The sequence below is a fragment of the Phoca vitulina genome, unplaced genomic scaffold (assembly GCF_004348235.1).
Source record: "Phoca vitulina isolate PV1807 unplaced genomic scaffold, GSC_HSeal_1.0 scaffold8, whole genome shotgun sequence".
In the NCBI taxonomy this organism is placed as follows: Eukaryota; Metazoa; Chordata; class Mammalia; order Carnivora; family Phocidae; genus Phoca; species Phoca vitulina.
In genome coordinates, this window is record NW_022589711.1 from 49,448,646 (window position 1) to 49,466,746 (window position 18,101).

The 18,101-nt window shown below is 34.1% G+C and overlaps 1 protein-coding gene across 13 annotated transcripts in view; it reads left to right on the top strand.

The window, feature by feature from the left end:
- ACAP2 (ArfGAP with coiled-coil, ankyrin repeat and PH domains 2) overlaps positions 1-18,101 on the top strand; it is a 137,028-nt gene that overhangs the window by 101,383 nt on the left and 17,544 nt on the right. For 9 of the 13 annotated variants that reach the window (XR_004299806.1, XR_004299807.1, XM_032406873.1 and 6 more), the window contains 11 exons: positions 704-755; positions 2,248-2,348; positions 2,928-3,033; positions 10,721-10,929; positions 11,254-11,323; positions 12,681-12,772; positions 14,561-14,745; positions 15,155-15,259; positions 15,641-15,733; positions 16,736-16,923; positions 17,300-17,409. Coding sequence is in view for 11 of the 13 variants with exons in the window: in XM_032406873.1 (XP_032262764.1) it covers positions 704-755; positions 2,248-2,348; positions 2,928-3,033; positions 10,721-10,929; positions 11,254-11,323; positions 12,681-12,772; positions 14,561-14,745; positions 15,155-15,259; positions 15,641-15,733; positions 16,736-16,923; positions 17,300-17,409 (1,311 nt within the window). In the remaining 2 variants the exon portion in view is untranslated. The remainder of the gene's footprint in view (positions 1-703; positions 756-2,247; positions 2,349-2,927; positions 3,034-10,720; positions 10,930-11,253; positions 11,324-12,680; positions 12,773-14,560; positions 14,746-15,154; positions 15,260-15,640; positions 15,734-16,735; positions 16,924-17,299; positions 17,410-18,101) is intronic. The other 4 variants (XM_032406879.1, XM_032406874.1, XM_032406876.1 and 1 more) reach the window with 2 other exon arrangements.

Sequence of the window (18,101 nt, forward strand, 5' to 3'; positions counted from 1 at the left end):
AGATTGCAAGTAAATTGTTTGCCTAATAATTTACAAGAACAAGCAGAACAATACAAATAGGTGAATCATTTTTAGTAATAACTTTTATTATTCTGCTTAGAAGTATTTTATATTAAAGTGAGGTCAAGTGAATTGGCAATTATCTCTTGTTTGATACCAGTTCTAAAATGATTTAATTTCCTGTTTTGCTTAACAAATCAAATGCTTGCTGAATTAGCTGCAGAAAGGTTGTAGACAAAGCACCATTTATTTCAGTGTTTTGCTGTATACAAATGGATAGTCTTTTTTTACAAAATAAATTTATTTCTACTTTATAATAGAAGTAATTATTTTGGGGAAAGATTTTTAGTTATTTTTGAGTAACCTCAAAAAACTAAATTTTTACTTTTATAACAGTTATTATTTGGTGATAGTGTAAAGGATAACAGCTGTTGTTAGGATATAAATTTCTGACATAAAATGATTCAAAATACAGTAATTTTATTTTCCTAGTCTGTGGTTTTAAAACTGTTTAAAATTGTTCTTTACTTTCAATAGTTATCTCATTGACATCAGTCTATATAAAACAAAACAAAACAAAACAACGCACTTCTCAAAACATAATTACTATCAACTGATTTTCTAGTGCTTTCCCAAATATTTTATTTCAAACAACTGGCATAAATTATGTTTATGAAAACTTAATCTGTTTTTATTTATTTAGACGCTGGTTTTCAATACAGAACAATCAGTTGGTTTACCAGAAAAAGTTTAAGGTAGGTGTCTTATTAATTAAGTGAAAACCCAGTGAGTCCCCCATTTCAGTTTTGTATTCATCTTGATAAAGCAGTGAAGTCTTTAAATAGTCATATATGCAAAATTATTGTTTATTAGTTTTATGTTTAGGCATGTATAAGAGGACTCAAAAGTGGAAAGTATTAACTTTTGATCCTTAAAAGCAGAGTGATTTTGAATCCTGAATTTTTAACTCCTAGTTTTGAGACAGGTGTTTCTGTGTCCCGGTATTATTACTTTCATTTCTTTGACCAGCTGTGGTGACAGGAACAATACCACCATTCCATAGTACCATTTTGAGGCTGAAGGAAAGGGAGCCTTTTAAGAAACATCACCTTAGGGCCAAAGATGATAATATGGAAATGTGAAATATGACATTAAAATGTAAGCTTGAAGTAATTTAAATAGAAACCTCTAAATTTGTTAATGTTGTTTTTATACATTTCTTTTCCTGAACTTTATTTTAAGGTTGAGGAATTTTTATTTATTGGAAAGGCATACTGAGATTACATGGCACTTGAGAATGTTAAAAATAATTAGGAAAAAAAAAAACCTTTAGTTAATAGATGAATTAATTTTTACCTAGTCTTTGTGAATGATGTATTCAGTGGTACATTTAATTATTTTTTATTTTATTATTATTATTATTTTTTAAAGATTTTATTTATTTATTTGAGAGAGAGAGAGACAAAGATGGCGACAGAGATAACGAGAGAGCAGGAACTAGGAGGAAAGGGAGAAGCAGGCTCTCTGCTGAGCAGGGAGCCCCATCAGGACCTAAGCCGAGCCGAAGGCAGACGCTTAACGCACTGAGCCACCCAGGCGTCCCTCAGCTGTCCATTTTAAATACTCACTTTACTCTTGAGATATACAATCTGAAGTTTTATTTGCTTGGTTCTGTGCTAGCACGCTTATTCCACATAAGTTCATGGTTTCTTCTGCTCTGATAAACTTGGTTTTGAGTTTATATTTTTGTTAAGTACTAGAAAAATGATAGAAGCTTTCCCATTTTAAGAAGAATATATAAGCTTCTTATTTTTTTTTTCAGTTACTTAAAACTTGACTGTTAAAGGCTTCTTTTTTAGAGGAAAGTAGCTTTTATTATATGTGAGGGGGACCAGGAGAGTAATGGATATGAAAGAAAATGGAAGAAAATGAAAGTTAGTATTTATTTATTGAGCACCTATTAATTACCAAGTGTTAGACTAAGCTATTTACATATACTTCCATTTAATCCTTGTATAGCAATTTTATGAGACAGATAAAATTATGGACAGGACACAGTTACCTTTATTAGTTATATCTGTATAGGAGCTGATAACTCCTATCTCTAATCCTAAATAAGATAAATATAAATCTTTAAAATTAGACCATTTATTCCAAGTAATATTTTAAAGTATGTTATTATTGGTATTGGTAGTAGTATTTAAAAACTGAGTTGATAAACATGGGAGTTTTGTTTCCTTATTGTAGGATAACCCCACTGTGGTAGTAGAAGATCTAAGGCTCTGCACAGTGAAACACTGTGAAGACATAGAACGACGTTTCTGCTTTGAGGTAGTCTCTCCAACAAAGTAAGTGGTTCTAAAGAATGAGAGTTGTTTTTAAGTTTCTATCGTTTATTTTGAAGAACTTTTCAGAGTAGAGAAACATTTGTGTTTTACTTGTGATTATGGTAGAAAGGAAAAAAGTGCTTTAAAAGTAAATTTTAATAATTAATGATTACAAGTATTACCATGAGATATTTAAGTAACTTCTACCTAGTATCATTTTCTTTAAATTCCATAAAGATGATTGATGTGGCCATATGAAAAGTTTTTACCTGTCTTGATGATGAACTGACATCATATATCAGATCAATTCCTTTGATAATTATTTCATATTTCTACCCAATAGAAAAAATTAGTGTTGTATTTGGTAAATTTAAAGTTTGTTTTTTTAAATGTTCAGGGATTTGTGATTTTTTTCTAATAGGCAATTTATTTCATTTCTATTGATTTCTTCATGAACATACTCTGTCCTAAAGATAGATGAAATAAAACCTTTCAAAAGAAATTATTTTTGTTAGAAAATTATTAAATAGCAAAGAAACCTTATTATTATTTGGGGGGTGTTAACTTAGTGTCTGAGAAAACAATGTTGTTTTCTTTTAGAAGTTGTATGCTTCAGGCAGATTCTGAAAAGCTGCGCCAGGCATGGATTAAGGCTGTTCAGACCAGTATTGCTACTGCTTATAGAGAGAAGGGTGATGAATCAGAGGTTAGTAAACAATATTGTAATATGAAATGATACGTTGCCAAAAGTTTTTAATTTTAGTTGTAACATTATATGATTATAACATTTTTTATGGATGATGAATTTTATAATTGAAAGAGGTTTTACTATGAAAATCTAGATTCAATTTCTGTATTTCTTTTTACTTTATCATTTTAGTATATGTTTAATTCAGTATTTGAGTATATGTCCTAGATTGACATAAGGTACTCTAATGTAAATATTTTTCCCAAAATATTTTATTATTCTTATTAATAAAAATTAGTAAAAAAATAAAAGACTAGTAATTAGTAAAAATCAAAAAAGGAAAGCTCAAATTGTCTCTGGGTTGAAGTCTCCCTGGATAAGTTAAGCTGAATGTGGAGTGTTGAGTCATAGCCTGGCTTCAGCTTCCCAGTGATTTTACAGACTTCTGAGCAAGGCCATTAGTAAGTTTTGAGAAATGGAACTTAACAATTCCTCTAGTAGCTTCTTCAAAATGAGGCATTTGTGAGTCTGTGCATGTTTGAAAATATTTTATCCTCACCTTTGTTTGATAGTTTGGTTGGGCGTGGAGTTTTTAGGTTGGAAGTAACTATTCTTAAATTTTAACAGCATTGTTTAGTTTCCAGCATTGCTGTTGGGAGTCTTTCTTATTACTGATCTTTTTTTGTATTGCTCCTCTCCAGTTTTCCTGTTTTCTTTTTCTGGAATTTCTGGACTGATTTTCTGATTTTCTGATTTTTTGTGTTTTTGCTTTACTTTCTGGGAGATTTTCTCAGTTAATCTCCCAAACCTTCTATTGAATACTTTAGTTCTGTTAGCACATATTAAATTCCAGGAGTTTCTTTTTGTTTGCTGAATGTTTATACATGTAAACCTGTTCTTTCTTTATGGATACAGTGTTAGAGCTATGGTTTTTAAACTTGGCTGCCTGTGATGATAACACAGGGATTTAAAAAAAATCCCAATACGTAGGTCCCACCCCAAAGTAATTAAATGAAGTTGGGATCCAGACATCAATATTTTGAAAAGCTTCCTAGGTGATTTCCATATACAGGCAATGTTGAGAACTATTGTGTCAGAGGTTTCTCTTGGCTATCAGGTAATCTGTTCTGATTACAAGTTAAGGACTAAAAATCTCTTTGGACACTCTACAAACATAGTTAGGACTTTGTTGACTATGAACCTCTCTGAAGTCTGGGCCATTTGTTGAGGAACAACCAGAGAGTTAGGATCTTTGGAATCTTTTCAGCTGGTATGATTTCCCAGAGAAATCCCATCAATCTCCTGCAGAGGGGTAAGGGGCTGCTGGGAACTAGTTGCTAGGGATCTCAGTATTCAATGTGTATATGTTCATTTAATATTCTGCCTTCCACCTTTCAGGTAAATCCCATCCAGAGACACTCTGTTTTACTTCCTCAGATAATAAAATAAAATTCTCGTTATTTGTGTTTATGTGAGGGAGCAGTCCCAAAATGGCATGGAGTTGGGGAAGGCACCTTGGGATCTACTTGCTCCTTACACAGTCATTTCTCCCACTTTGATTCCCACTTCCATGGTTAACTGGTATAAATCCTTGAGCCCTTTGAGTATCATGTAATATAAATTCATGAACTCAGATTTTTACTTACTACCATTGTAAGATTTGGCCTTGGTCTGCTCAGTTACTATTCATCCAGCTGTCTTCCAGCTTTCAAAATGTTGTTGCTGTTATTTGCTTTTCTCTTCTCCCTATTTTAGTGGGTAAATGTCGTTTTTTTTAACTAAAAAAAGAAAAAACACAAAAGCTTTCTAAAGTAGAGTACAGTCATTATCTCATTTCATGCCTAATAGTAATTTCTTAGTATCATCTATTACCCAGTCTATATTCAGATGTCCCCAGTTGTCCTAAAAATGTCTTCTGCAACCTATTTACAAAGTAGCCTCTTATCTATGACTGGGCATTGCATCTGGTTGTTATGTCCCTCAAGTCTTTCATTCTAGAACAAGGCCTTTTTTTCATGACAATAACTTACTGAAGAGATAAGGTTAATTGTTCTATAGAATTTCAGCTGATACAGTTACATCATAGGTGATATGTATACTTCACATTGCAATAAGAGACACAGAATACTTGGTTATCCAGGTATTCATTGCTAATGCTGTCAAGCTTCTGTGTGAAGCTGGAGTGGACACATTGGATTAGAAAGATGACAATATGACTCGAGTCCTCCACTGTAAAGTTACATTTCCTCCCTTTTCCCCAGTCTACTTTGTTACTTTGTATAATAAGTCTATTTTGTGTTACTTCGATCCTATAAGGTCTACTCCCCCTCCAACCTTTCATCTAATGGTTTACAGATGAATTTGTGATTTCATTAGGAATTGCAAAATGATAATTTTCTAATTCTGTCATTCCATCCATATTGATTAACTTGAATTCTTATGTCAAATATAGCTTTTGTTTATCAGCTGGAGCTATTTACTGTAATAAAATGCTTGATTTGGGGCGCCTGGGTGGCTCAGATGGTTAAGCGTCTGCCTTCGGCTCAGGTCATGATCCCAGGGTCCTGGGATCGAGCCCCACATCGGGCTCCTTGCTCAGTGGGGAGTCTGCTTCTCCCTCTCCCTCTGCCTCTCCCCCTGCTCATGTTCTCTCTCTCTCTGTATCTCTGTCTCAAATGAATAAATAAAAAATCTTAAAAAAAAAAAAAAAAAAGCTTGATTTTTTGCTTTTAATTACCACATTTGGTTAGCTTATTTGCTACCTTAAGGGGGACAGATACCTAATTTTTCAGGTATTGTTATAAACTCATGGATTTTTGTAGGTTCACTAGGTCCCAATTAATTACAGTAATTACTCCTTTTTACAAAATTATTTGAGTATAGTTGACACACAATGTTATATTAGTTTCAGTATAGAACACAGTGATTCAACAACTGTATCCATTATCCTGTGCTCACCATATTCACCATACAATGTCACTACAATACCACTGACTGTATTACCTGTGCTGTGCCTTTTCTCCCTGGGACTTATTCATTCTATAACTGGAAGCCTTTATCTACCACTCCCTTTCCCATTTTGCCTATTCCTCACACCCCCCACCTCTCTGGCAACCATCAGTTTGTTCTCTATTTATAGGTCTGTTTCTGCTTTTTGTTTGTTTTTTTATTCATTTATTTTGTTTTTTAGATTCCACATATATGTGAAATCATATGGTATTTGTCTTTCTTTGTCTGACTTATTTCACTTAGCATAATACCCTTTGGGTCCATCCATGTTGTCACAAATGGTGAGATCTCATCCCTTTTTATGGCTGCATGATATTTGTGAGTGTGTGTGTGTGTGTGTGTGTGTGTATGTGTACACATATCTTCTTTATCCATTCATCTGTTGATGAAGCCTTGGGTTGCTTCCATATCTTGGCTGTTGTAAATAATGCTACAGTAAACATAGGGCTGCATATATCTTTTTGAATTAACGTTTTCATTTTCTTTGGGGTAAATACCCAGTAGTGGAATTATAAATCATATGGTATTTCTATTTTTAATTTTTTAAGGAACCTCCATACTGTTTTTCACAGTAGCTGCACTAATTTACATTCCCAGCAACCATGCACAAGTGTTCTTTTTTCTCTACATCCTCACCAACACCTGTTATTTCTTGTCTTTTTTATCTTAGCCATTCCGACAGGTGTAAGGTGATACCTCATTGTGGTTTTGATTTGCATTTCCCTGATGAGGCATCCATATTGGTAAGGAAGAATTTAAACTGTCACTCTTTGCAGATGATGTGATACTATACATAGAAAGCCCTAAAGATGTCACCAGAAAACTATTAGAAGTAACAGATGAATTCAGTAAAGTTGGAGGATACAGAGCTAATACCCAGAAATTGGTTGCATTTCTATATACTAATAATGAAGTAGCAGAAAGAGAAATTAAGAAAACAATTTCATTTACAATTGTACCAAAAAGAATAAAATACCCAGGAATAAACTTGACCAAGAAGGTAAAAGACCTGTACTCTGAAAGCTATAAAATACTGATGAAAGAAATTGAAGAGAACACAAACAAATGGAAAGATATTTCATGCTCGTGGATTGGAAGAATTAATATTGTTAAAATGTTCATAATACCCAAAGCAATCTACAGATTTAGTACAATACCTGGCCAAATGCCAACAACATTTTTCATGGAACTAGAACAAATAATGCTAAAATTTGTATGGAACCATAAAAGATCCTAAATAGCCAAAGCAATCTTGCAAAAGAAGAACACAGCTGGAGGTATCACAGTTCCAGATTTCAAGATATACTACAAAGCTGTATGGTACTGGCACAAAAATAGACACATCAATGGGACAGAATACAGAGCCCAGAGATAAACCTACACTTACATGGTCAGTTAATCTATGACAAAGGAGGCAAGAATATGCAATGGGGAAAAAGCAGTCTTTTCAGTAAATGGCACTGGGAAAACTGGGCAGCTACATGCAGAAAGAATTTTTTTCTGGACCACTTTCTAGCACCATACACATAAATAAACTTAAAATGGATTAAAGACCTAAATGTAAGACCTGAAATCATAAAACTCCTAAAAGAGAACATAAGCAACAATAGCTTTGACATTGGCCGTAGCAACATTTTTCTAGATATATCTCATCTCCTAAGGCAAGGAAAAGAAAAGCAGAAACTACTGGGACTACATCAAAATAAAAAGCTTTTGTACAGTGAAGGAAACCATCAATAAAATAGAAACGCAGCCTGCTGAATGGGAGAAGCTATTTGTAAATGATATATCCAATAAGGAGTTAAGATCGAAAAAATATAAAGAACTTACACAACTCAACACCAAAACCCCCCACAAATAATCTGATTAAAAATGGGCAGAGGACCTGAATAGACATTTTTCCAAAGAAGACATACAGATGGCCAACAGACACATGAAAAGATATTCAACATCAGTATTTTTTTTTTTTAATGTTCAGATTATCACAGCTTTGTCCAATAAAAGCTCAGGATAATGCCTTTTAATAATTTTTTTCTGGTTTTTAGCAAAGTTTTGTGAGGGAACAAAATTAGGTGTGTATCCAGATCATCTTGATGAAGAAGCTGGTGGCATTGCTGAAATACCTGTTATGAAAAACCATACACTAGAAATAATAGAGATTATAGGAAAAATAGGGATAGGGCTGCCCTAAAAATCTGTGTAAGTTTGTAATTAGAATACTTGCAGGAACTTTAGAATTTCAGTAAAAATACTAGAATAGTTAAATTTATAATAAATGAATACTACAGTATGATAGGAATTAACTTTAAAAATTGACAAAGATAGCATAATGGAAGGGTACAGAAGGGTTGAGGCTACTCAATTATGATGACAAAGGCAAAACATATAAAGATCAGAGAGAATGAATGCAATACACACTTTTGAGTACAAACACATGGCCAAAATGAGCCAAAAAGAATGGAGGGGATTCCTTTGTTCCTGGACCCAGGTTCTGCTGTGTAGTATACTTTGCTTTCAGCTTTTCTGATTTGGTGCAAAAACATTAGTTTCTATAAACTGGGAATGAACCAACAAGATTTCTGTATTGTATTGACATCTTTTTCCTATCTGATAATTGCTTATGAGGTAATTCACATTATTGAACATGTTCTAGTAAAACAGATGTTTAAAAATTTTTGAAATCATTTCGAACTTATAGACAAGTTCCAAGTATTGTACAAATAACCCCCCCCCAAACTATTTCAGAGTAGGTTTCTAACATGATGCCCTATCACCCATTGTTTTAGTACTTCCCACACCCTAGGACATTGCTCTTATAAAACCACGGTACTGCCATCATAATCAGGAAATGAGCATTGATATATGGCTACAGTTTAGTTCCCAAACATCTTTAAGTTTAACAACTGTCCCAGTATGTTCTTTATAGCAGAAAGATCCAGTCCAGAAGCACAGGTAACATTAGATGTCACGGCTCTTCAGTTTCCTTCCCTCAAGAATAGTCCCTCAGTCTTTCTTTGACCTTCTTGACCTTGATAGTTTTGAAGAAAACAAACGAGTTATTTTGTAAAATGTCCTTCAGTGTAAGTTTGATGTTTACTCTCAAGGTTATGCATCTTTGGCAGGTAGGTTATATGAATGATGCTGTGTTCTTCTCAGTGCGTATTCAGGTGGTACATAACTTTGATTTGTCCCATTATTGGTGATGTTCACTGTGATCACTTGATTAAGGTGGTTTGCTAGACTTCTGTACTATAATATTCCCTTTGTAGATAATAAGTATTTTGTAGGGGAGGTACTTTGAGACTATGTGAATATTCTGTTCCTCGTCAGGCTTTAAGTGTTATTTAATTATGTCAGTATAGGCCACTATTTTTTTCAATGTGTTATAATCCATTACTATCATTATTTGTTTTGCTGTTCAAGTTGACCCAAGTTCGGGCATCTGGGTGGCTCAGTCAGTTAAGCGTCTGCCTCTGGCTCAGGTCATGATCCCAGGGTCCTGGGATTGAGTCCCGCATTGGGCTCCTTGCCTAGCGGAGTCTGCTTCTCCCTCTCCCTCTGCCTCTCCCCCCCATGCTCATGTGTTCTCTCTCTCTCTCTCTCTCTCAAATAAATAAATAAATTCTTTAAAAAAATTGATCCAAATTTGGCCACTGGAACCCCGGCTTCTGTATCCTTTTGACATGTTCCCATCAATCTGAGTTCCTCCTTACTTTCTAGCATGATGAGGTGTTCCAGGTTCATCTTGTACTTTCTCTGTACCAGTGCTAAAATAAAATCAGCAGTTTCTCTAAAGAGCCCTAGTTCCTTTTGCTGGTGAATGGCTTTTAGAAACCACGATAAAGGCATATATGTATGTAGATACACATAGACATGTTCACAGCTGTGTTTCTTTATATATCTGTTTATATTGAAAACCATTAGTGTGCCTCTTACATCTCTAGTTGTAAGCACACACAGCAGGGTTTGTTCTAATTCTCTCCTTTCCATATAAATAAATGGCTCCCTTTTATTTTTAACATGTTTACTTATATGATCAGTCCCCCTGTATGTAACCAACAACCTTCTTTGCTGCCTATTGCCCCTTGTCAGGCTCTAGCACCTCACTCTAGTGCTTTCTTCTCCCTCCTCAGTCTTTCACTTCCCTTGCTGGGAATATAATTATAATTATGTAATTGATTTATTCTTTAGTAAAAAGCCATACCATTTCCAGTTATTCACTGCAGTAATCAAAACAACTTGCTTGCAGTTCATTGGATACTTTGGAAAAACTTGGTATAAAATAATAATTTTATTCTTGAGTCTTAATAGTCTCATGTTTATTCCATCTGTCTCTGATCTTGCATGTTAAATAAGTGTTTCCCTTTCTCTTCACGCCATATCTTATACATGTGTTCCGTGTGTCATTTATTTTATATATATATATACATATAAATTAAATGTAAATATTTATTTATTTACATAAATAATATATCATTTCCAATATTTATGTTTCTTCTGACAAGACTAAATGCCAATTGATGGAGGAACCTATATCTTTTTATCCTTGAATCTATAATGCCTAGAACAGTACCTGGCTTAGGCCCATAATAAGCCTTCAGTTTATTGATTGGAAGCTTTGGTTTGGAGCAGGTAATGTGTAGCATAGTATTGCAATTTTTTTTTTTTTTAAACAAATAATTCTTAATTCTTTTAGAAGCTGGATAAGAAATCATCTCCATCCACAGGAAGCCTGGATTCTGGAAATGAGTCAAAAGATAAATTATTAAAAGGAGAAAGCGCGCTGCAGCGAGTCCAGTGTATTCCTGGCAATGCTAGCTGCTGTGACTGTGGTCTGGCGGATCCACGGTGGGCCAGCATCAACCTGGGCATCACCCTGTGTATCGAGTGTTCTGGGATTCACCGGTGGGTAGGCCTGCACCGGCTGAGACACTTCTGATTCTCTAAATTATCGTGTCCCATTGGTTACAGGGCCTTTTCCACTTGCCTTAATGTGGCTGCCATTTGTATCTTTATAACTTCTGTAGACTGAATAGAATTCTGGTTTGTGGAGTGCTTTAGAGGACTTTGTTTTACTATTTATTATTAGCCAGAAGAGCTCTACTTATTTACATACATGTTGAGGGCTGTATTAGCAACTATGTCCCATTAAAAGAGAAATAATTTGCATAATATGCAAATAGAGACTTGATAGCTTTCTATATTAATATAGTCTTTTTTTCCCTCTAGGAGTCTTGGAGTTCATTTTTCAAAAGTACGATCTTTAACTTTAGACACCTGGGAGCCTGAACTTTTAAAGGTAAAACACATACTTCCTTAAAAATATTTCAGATTTTCACATAAAAGATCAGGATTTTAGAATCTTGATTTAAAAAATGTATGAGTTTCTCAATGCTAACAATAAACTGAATTTTACTGGAACACATCTGAGACTATTTTGGCAAATCTGATATTTTCATAATTGGGTTTTTTAAATTGCTAAGTTTATGTAGCACTTTTAGTTGCAAGTCACTTCCCCTTTTAAGGAAAACAGCTTTCCTACATTTTTATGTTTTCTCAAAAAAACCTTCAATTCTGTGCCTTAATTTTAGTCTTTTATAATTATATAAATTTTTGTTAAAAGTATAACAGACATTTTAGTGTGCTCCAAAATGGATTGGTATAGCGTGTTGTTATCATTGGGCCATTTTAGCATAGGACCATTTGCAGATTTACATTTCTCAAGGTAGTAGTCATCAAACTAAGACATCCTTTCGCCTTGTGTAAGTTGTGCAAGGATTCCTATCTATGAAAATGTCATAAATCATTTTAGACCACTATTCAGGTTCTGGTAAGATTTATAAAACTCATATTGGTAAATAATATATTCCTTTTAATTCCCACCATTTAGTTTACCATATTGTAAAAAAATGTATATATTAGTTTAAAGATTGTAGTTTACTCTGCATTTATTTCTGTGTGAAATTGTGTTAATGTGCTTGTATTTTTATTTCAATCCATAGATAAACTAGTAATCCTCTCACTTATGTAAAGTAAAACATTTGCTTTGTGGAATTATTGTGTAAACATCTGGATGAAAGTGATAAATTGGTTCCTAAGGTAGAGCCCTATTTAGATAGATCCTATTAATTGTTATGAATTCAAAGGAGAAGGAAGTGGAGGATGAGAGGTAGAAACCTCATTTTTCAGCATCCATTTTGTAGCTCTGAACTTAATAGATTCAATTTTTAAAATTTGGTTAAAACACAGTTGTCTGGTACATTAAAAAATATAACCACAAGTGTTAAACAAAATATTTTGAAACTCATATATAAAATATAAGGAGAAAATAGTTTACTTCTATTTTAAAACTTAACCAGTTTGGTCTTTTTTCATTTAATTTACCAAGCATTGTGAATAGTATGCAGCATTGTGCTAGCCATAGTTGAGGGAAGGTGAGTTAGGAGAAACCCTTTCTTGTAAGAGTGGTAGTCTTCTAGGCAAAATGATGATATTGCTCTTAGTCCTTTTCTTAATTTGTTTTAACTTTAAATGTCTTTGTGGGATGAGCATTGGCAGAATATGCAAAAGGAATGAGTTAATTATGTGTGCTTTAAGGACTTTTATAGTATTTTTAGGAATTTGTAGCTTATTTTTCTATTTTCCTGCCAAAACAGCTTATGTGTGAGTTGGGAAATGATGTTATAAATCGAGTTTATGAAGCTAAAGTGGAAAAAATGGGAATAAAGAAACCACAACCAGGACAAAGGTACTATTTCAGTTGTCTCCATGTATTACTTTTTTTTTCATAAGCAGGAATATAGCTAAGATTTTATTTCACTATAATTGATATGTAATATTAGACTGTTTAGAAGATACTGTTAAAATTTGTCTATCTCTTTCTTGGGTAGGTATTAGATAATTATTTTTTATTGACTAGATAATCAACTCTAGGCTCCAGATGAGAATCTTAAATATCTACATAGAATGTAAAAGCTCTTAGCAGTTAAAGTAGACCAATTCTGTTATTGGCAGGCCTTTATAAAGAGATAATCTGTTCATTAATGTCTCTAAGGATCAAGTTTCTGTTATCAACAATGAATGAATAGTTTTACATTGTTTGACTTCAATAAATATCTGTTGAGGGGTCCCTGGGTGGCTCAGTCGGTTGAGCGTCCAACTCTTGATTTCAGCTCAGGTCATGGTCTCGGGGGTTGGGGATCGAGCCCTGCTTCTGGCTCCGCACTGGCATGGAGCCTGCTCAAGATTCTCTTCCTCTCACTCTGCTCCCTCTCCCCCCATGCTTGTGCTCTCTCTCTTTCTCAAAAAAAAAAAAAAAAAAAAAAAAAAAAAAATATATATATATATATATATATATATTTGTTAATCATGTACTTTATACATGGCATTATGATATTAAAGAATTAAAGGTGAAAGGGTAGCTTCTGATAGGGGAGAGTACTTAATTGCTGTGTTTGAAATTATACTTCCAATTCTATATATAGAGGCTCATTGAATGAAGTGGCTAGGAGTGCCCTCAAGGTACATAATTAGTTTTTATTGTTGATGTTGCTTTTAGTCTTTATGATTATTTTTAGCATTAAAATTTTATTTGCCATAATCCTGTGTTGGGATTTTATGTTTGACTAAATCTTTATGTATAATCAATATATTTTTTTAAAGATTTTATTTATTTGAGAGAGAGAGAGAGAGCAAGCACAAGCAAGGGGTGGGGCAGAGGGAGAGGGACAAGCAGGCTCCCCGCTGAACAGTAAGCCTGACACTGGACTCCAGGATCATGACCTGAGCCAAAGGCAGATGTTTGACTGAGCTACCCAGGTGCCCCTATGTATAATCAATATTATTTTAAAGTTACTGCTGTCTGAACTAGTATCACTTAAGTGAGATTATTTGCTAAAGCATGGCCAAGTTATTTCAGACCTTGAAATATCTTTCTATTTTAGCCAAAGATTTAACTATTTTGAAAGGATATAAGTAAGAAAAAGTATAGAACAGACTTGGCATTTTATGATTGTGTCAGAAAAGTTTAAAATGTGACATTTTTTCTTCTTTAATTAGGAGTGCTATGTTGTTTTAAAGTAGTTGTCTTAGGAAAAATTATGACTGGCAATAGTGATAGTTCATCTATTGATGTTATCTGTTGGAGTAAAATGAAATTAAAGTTAATTTCTATAAATTTTTATAGTTTTCTTGGTAATGTTTTCCATTTTGTAAAAAGCACAAGGGGAAAAAAAAAAAAGCACAAGGAAATATGTATAGAAATGAATGAGCCCAGAAGTTAAGAGAAGAAGAGAGTGCCATGTTAATACTTGTGATTTTTCAGTTAATTTATTACTTGTATTTTATTTGAACATGAGATCATAGTTTATTAAATATTTGGAAGGGAAATATGTTGCATAATATCACAAATTTAGTTTTAACTAGTAATAAGTTTAGTGACTTTTTAGGAAATATTTGGTGTGTAATGGCTTCTTCTCAGTGTTAGCCATACTAAGAGATCAAGCAGAACATCATGACGTTTTTATGTATATACCAGGCAGGAGAAGGAGGCATATATCAAAGCAAAATATGTGGAGAGGAAATTTGTGGATAAGTATTCTGTATCATCATCACCTTCTGAGCAGGAAAAAAGGATGATCTCCAAAAGTTGTGAAGAAAAGAGGCTGAGCATTTCTAAACTTGGGCCCAGTGACCAAGTCAGAGTGCCTCCCCAAAGTTCAGGTATTATAGCTTACTTGTTGTATATAGAAATATTTTCTTAAACTGAAGTCACTTTCTTAATCTCTGAATTAGTAGCCATTGTAGATTATTTAAATGCTAAAAACCTGTTTCCTTCTACATACTCTAAGGAAAAATTGGATTTCTATGGCTTTAAAACAGTTAAAATGCAATAGCGTCTTGGTAATTCACATTTCTAGGTAATGCGTATATTCTAAGGAATAAAACTGCTTAAGGTGCAAGGGGAGATGGGAATTACAAATCTATCGTGGCAACAAGCCCTAAATATCTGATTAACCACCTAATATCCTTCCTATTTTTTTCCTCCTAAATTTTTCCCAGTAACGTTTTTTTCCTGCCCTTTTCCCTTCTTATGGCCTGCTTTGTGCTTTGCTAACTTGCATGTCCCCAGTGGTTGCTGTAAATAGCGACGAGGCCAGGCGGGAGTCTCTGTTCTGTCCTGATGAGCTAGATTCACTCTTCTCCTACTTTGATACTTCTTCAAAACTACGTAGTAGTAAGTACTACTCTTGTGGAGCATTCCAAGTCTGTGCCAGTGGTCATTGTGCGGTGTGGCCATTTCTCTAGATGTTACCCATTGTCTCAGAATTACACATTACTTGCAGTCATACAATAAATTAAGCTCTTCACCACGCCTGACATATTATGGGGTAATGAGATGCGTTGCGACTCTGAAGATAAGTTTATTTTCAGGCTTTGTGATTGATTCATATTTTGATAAGCTAAATGTTTGAAAGGATTAAAGTTTATTAAATGTATTGTAGTGGCCAAGTTCATGTTGACATATCAGAGCTCATTTTAAAACCTTGTTGTTTGTGGTAGATTGTTTTCTGAATGGCATGAACTTTAATCACTAGCTGGTTTTTCTTTAAAACAGTCAAAAGTAATGATAGTGGAATCCAGCAGAGCTCTGATGATGGAAGAGAATCTTTACCCTCCACAGTGTCTGCCAATAGTTTATATGAGCCTGGTGAGTTTTGGTGAAATTCAATGTTAATTGGTATTGTTTGCTGAAAAATGCATGTGCTTTGTGCTTAGTCTTGATTAAATAATTTCTGAAGAAAGTGGTTAGCCTTTTAGGAGGTGTTGTTAAATGAGAAAGCAGCTATTTCTTTTCATATTTAGAAGTTCTCTTCTAGCTGTACATTCTTCTAAGCCTCATGATCCGTGCTAGAAGTGCCTAGTCAGTCACTAAGGATATTTTGTAATCCACATGAACTGTCTTATCACTCTTTATCTTTTTTTATGGCTGTTTTATCAGGAGAACGAGATTAGCAACTCCCTCTGCATTATATTTTTCTTCTGACCTGTGCTTTCTTCCTATATTCTCTCCTTCTTGAGTTCCATGATTTTGATCTTGCAGAATACCCAGGGTAGTGAGCATTTTTTTGAATTACTTGAATTGCTTGTACTGTACATTGTGGTGGTATTAGACCATCCTAGGAATAAAGTAAGGCTTGGTCTAGTAGTAAAATTCTTTAGGAATTTTTTTACCAGCTCTTGTGAGTCCTTAAATCCAGGCTTTTATAGGAATATACCTAATTTTAATCTAGTACAGAGTGATTAAGTTCCCACTGAATCCTGGCAGGACCACAAAAGTCTAGCATACCAATCAACGTCTTTGTAAGAGAAGAAGTTTGACTGTTTGGGAAGTGATCAGTCTGTTGGAAATAACATTTTTGTGAAAATCTCCCATTCGCTCATTTTGTTAAATTAGCGGTTTCTTTTACATCTTTTACATTGTGGTACATTTTTTAATTTGTGTTAAGATGTACATAACATAAAATTTACCATCTTCCCCATTTTTAAATGGAGAGTTGCGTGGCATTGACCCTCGTGCTGCTGTCACCACTATCCAGCCACAGAGCTCTCTTCGTCTTACACAACTGAAACCCTGTACCTAAGAAACGAGAACTTCCCATTCTCGCCCGCCCTGCTCATTTTTATTTATGTATTTGTGTTTGCTTTTCAGAGGGAGAAAGGCAAGATTCTTCTGTGTTTCTCGACTCTAAACATCTTAACCCAGGACTCCAGCTTTATAGGGCTTCATATGAAAAAAATCTTCCTAAAATGGCTGAGGCTTTGGCTCATGGTGCAGATGTGAACTGGCCTAATTCAGAGGAAAATAAAGCAACACCACTTATTCAGGCTGTATTAGGGGTATGAATCCATACATTGTAAAACATGAAAAATTATAATTCATTGTGAACATAGGTTTAGCATTATTTTTTGCTTTAAGAGATGGGTTGGAAAGTAGAAGAAAAAGCTGGTAGTGAGTTCTGAGCACCACTTTGATTATGTAAGTTCAGTTTTTTTTTTCTCAGTGGAAGGGAATTCTGGTGATGAATGTGTGGTGTCTTTTGCTACATCGTCATTCTTGGGAAGAAAGTAATATAACTTATCATTTTTCTGCTTTTACTGGGGAGTATTTTCTCTTTTGGGAAAAGAGAAAGGCTATCAGAGTAAATACCCGTTTTTAATAGAAATATATTATTGTTTGCTCTTCGTACATTGTTATCTTCTGTTTTCCTTTAAGGGTTCTTTGGTGACCTGCGAGTTTCTTCTACAGAATGGTGCTAACGTGAACCAGAGAGATGTGCAGGGGCGGGGCCCTCTGCACCATGCCACTGTCTTGGGACATACAGGGTAAACTGTCGTGCTTACATATTTAAGTAGATTTTATTTGAAAAATTATTTTGAAATAATGTTTTGCTTTTTCTCAGGTGAAGGCCCATTGGGTAGAGTTTATAAAATGATACTTTCCTATGACTTCTATTGTCATGATAGAATTTGAAATATTAAAAATCTCATGCAGAAAAAAGCTATGGTTACTTTTCAGATAAGAAAGTTGCAAAGCCTATTTTGAACTTTACTTGCCATTTATATAGATCAGTTTTAGTCTTTAAAACTTTTACTGAAGTTATGGTGTTTTTTTTTTTAGCAACTTAATCTGTGTTTGTATTTATGCATGTTCACATACATTACGTGCATAGCACACACATTTGGGGAGAGTTTTGTAATTTTGGACATTTGAGTTTTCCCATGGGGTAGCTAAAGTCCAATTTTAAAGTAAATTCTTAGTCTGTGCTATTGCCGTTGAGGTGTCTGCAGCGATATTTAGACTCATAGAACTATAAAGTCGTGAAGGTGGATCTTCTAATAAACGGTACAGATGAAGTCAAAATGTTGACCTTAAATGAAAAGTTTGTGTCATAGGTGATTGTTTTTAAATAAAATATCTCTGGATATCCAATTCTTATTATCCCAACAAGCAAGACGCTGTCCCTTTTTAAGTGTATTTAAAGCATCTTCTATTTTTTTTTAAAGGATTTTCTACT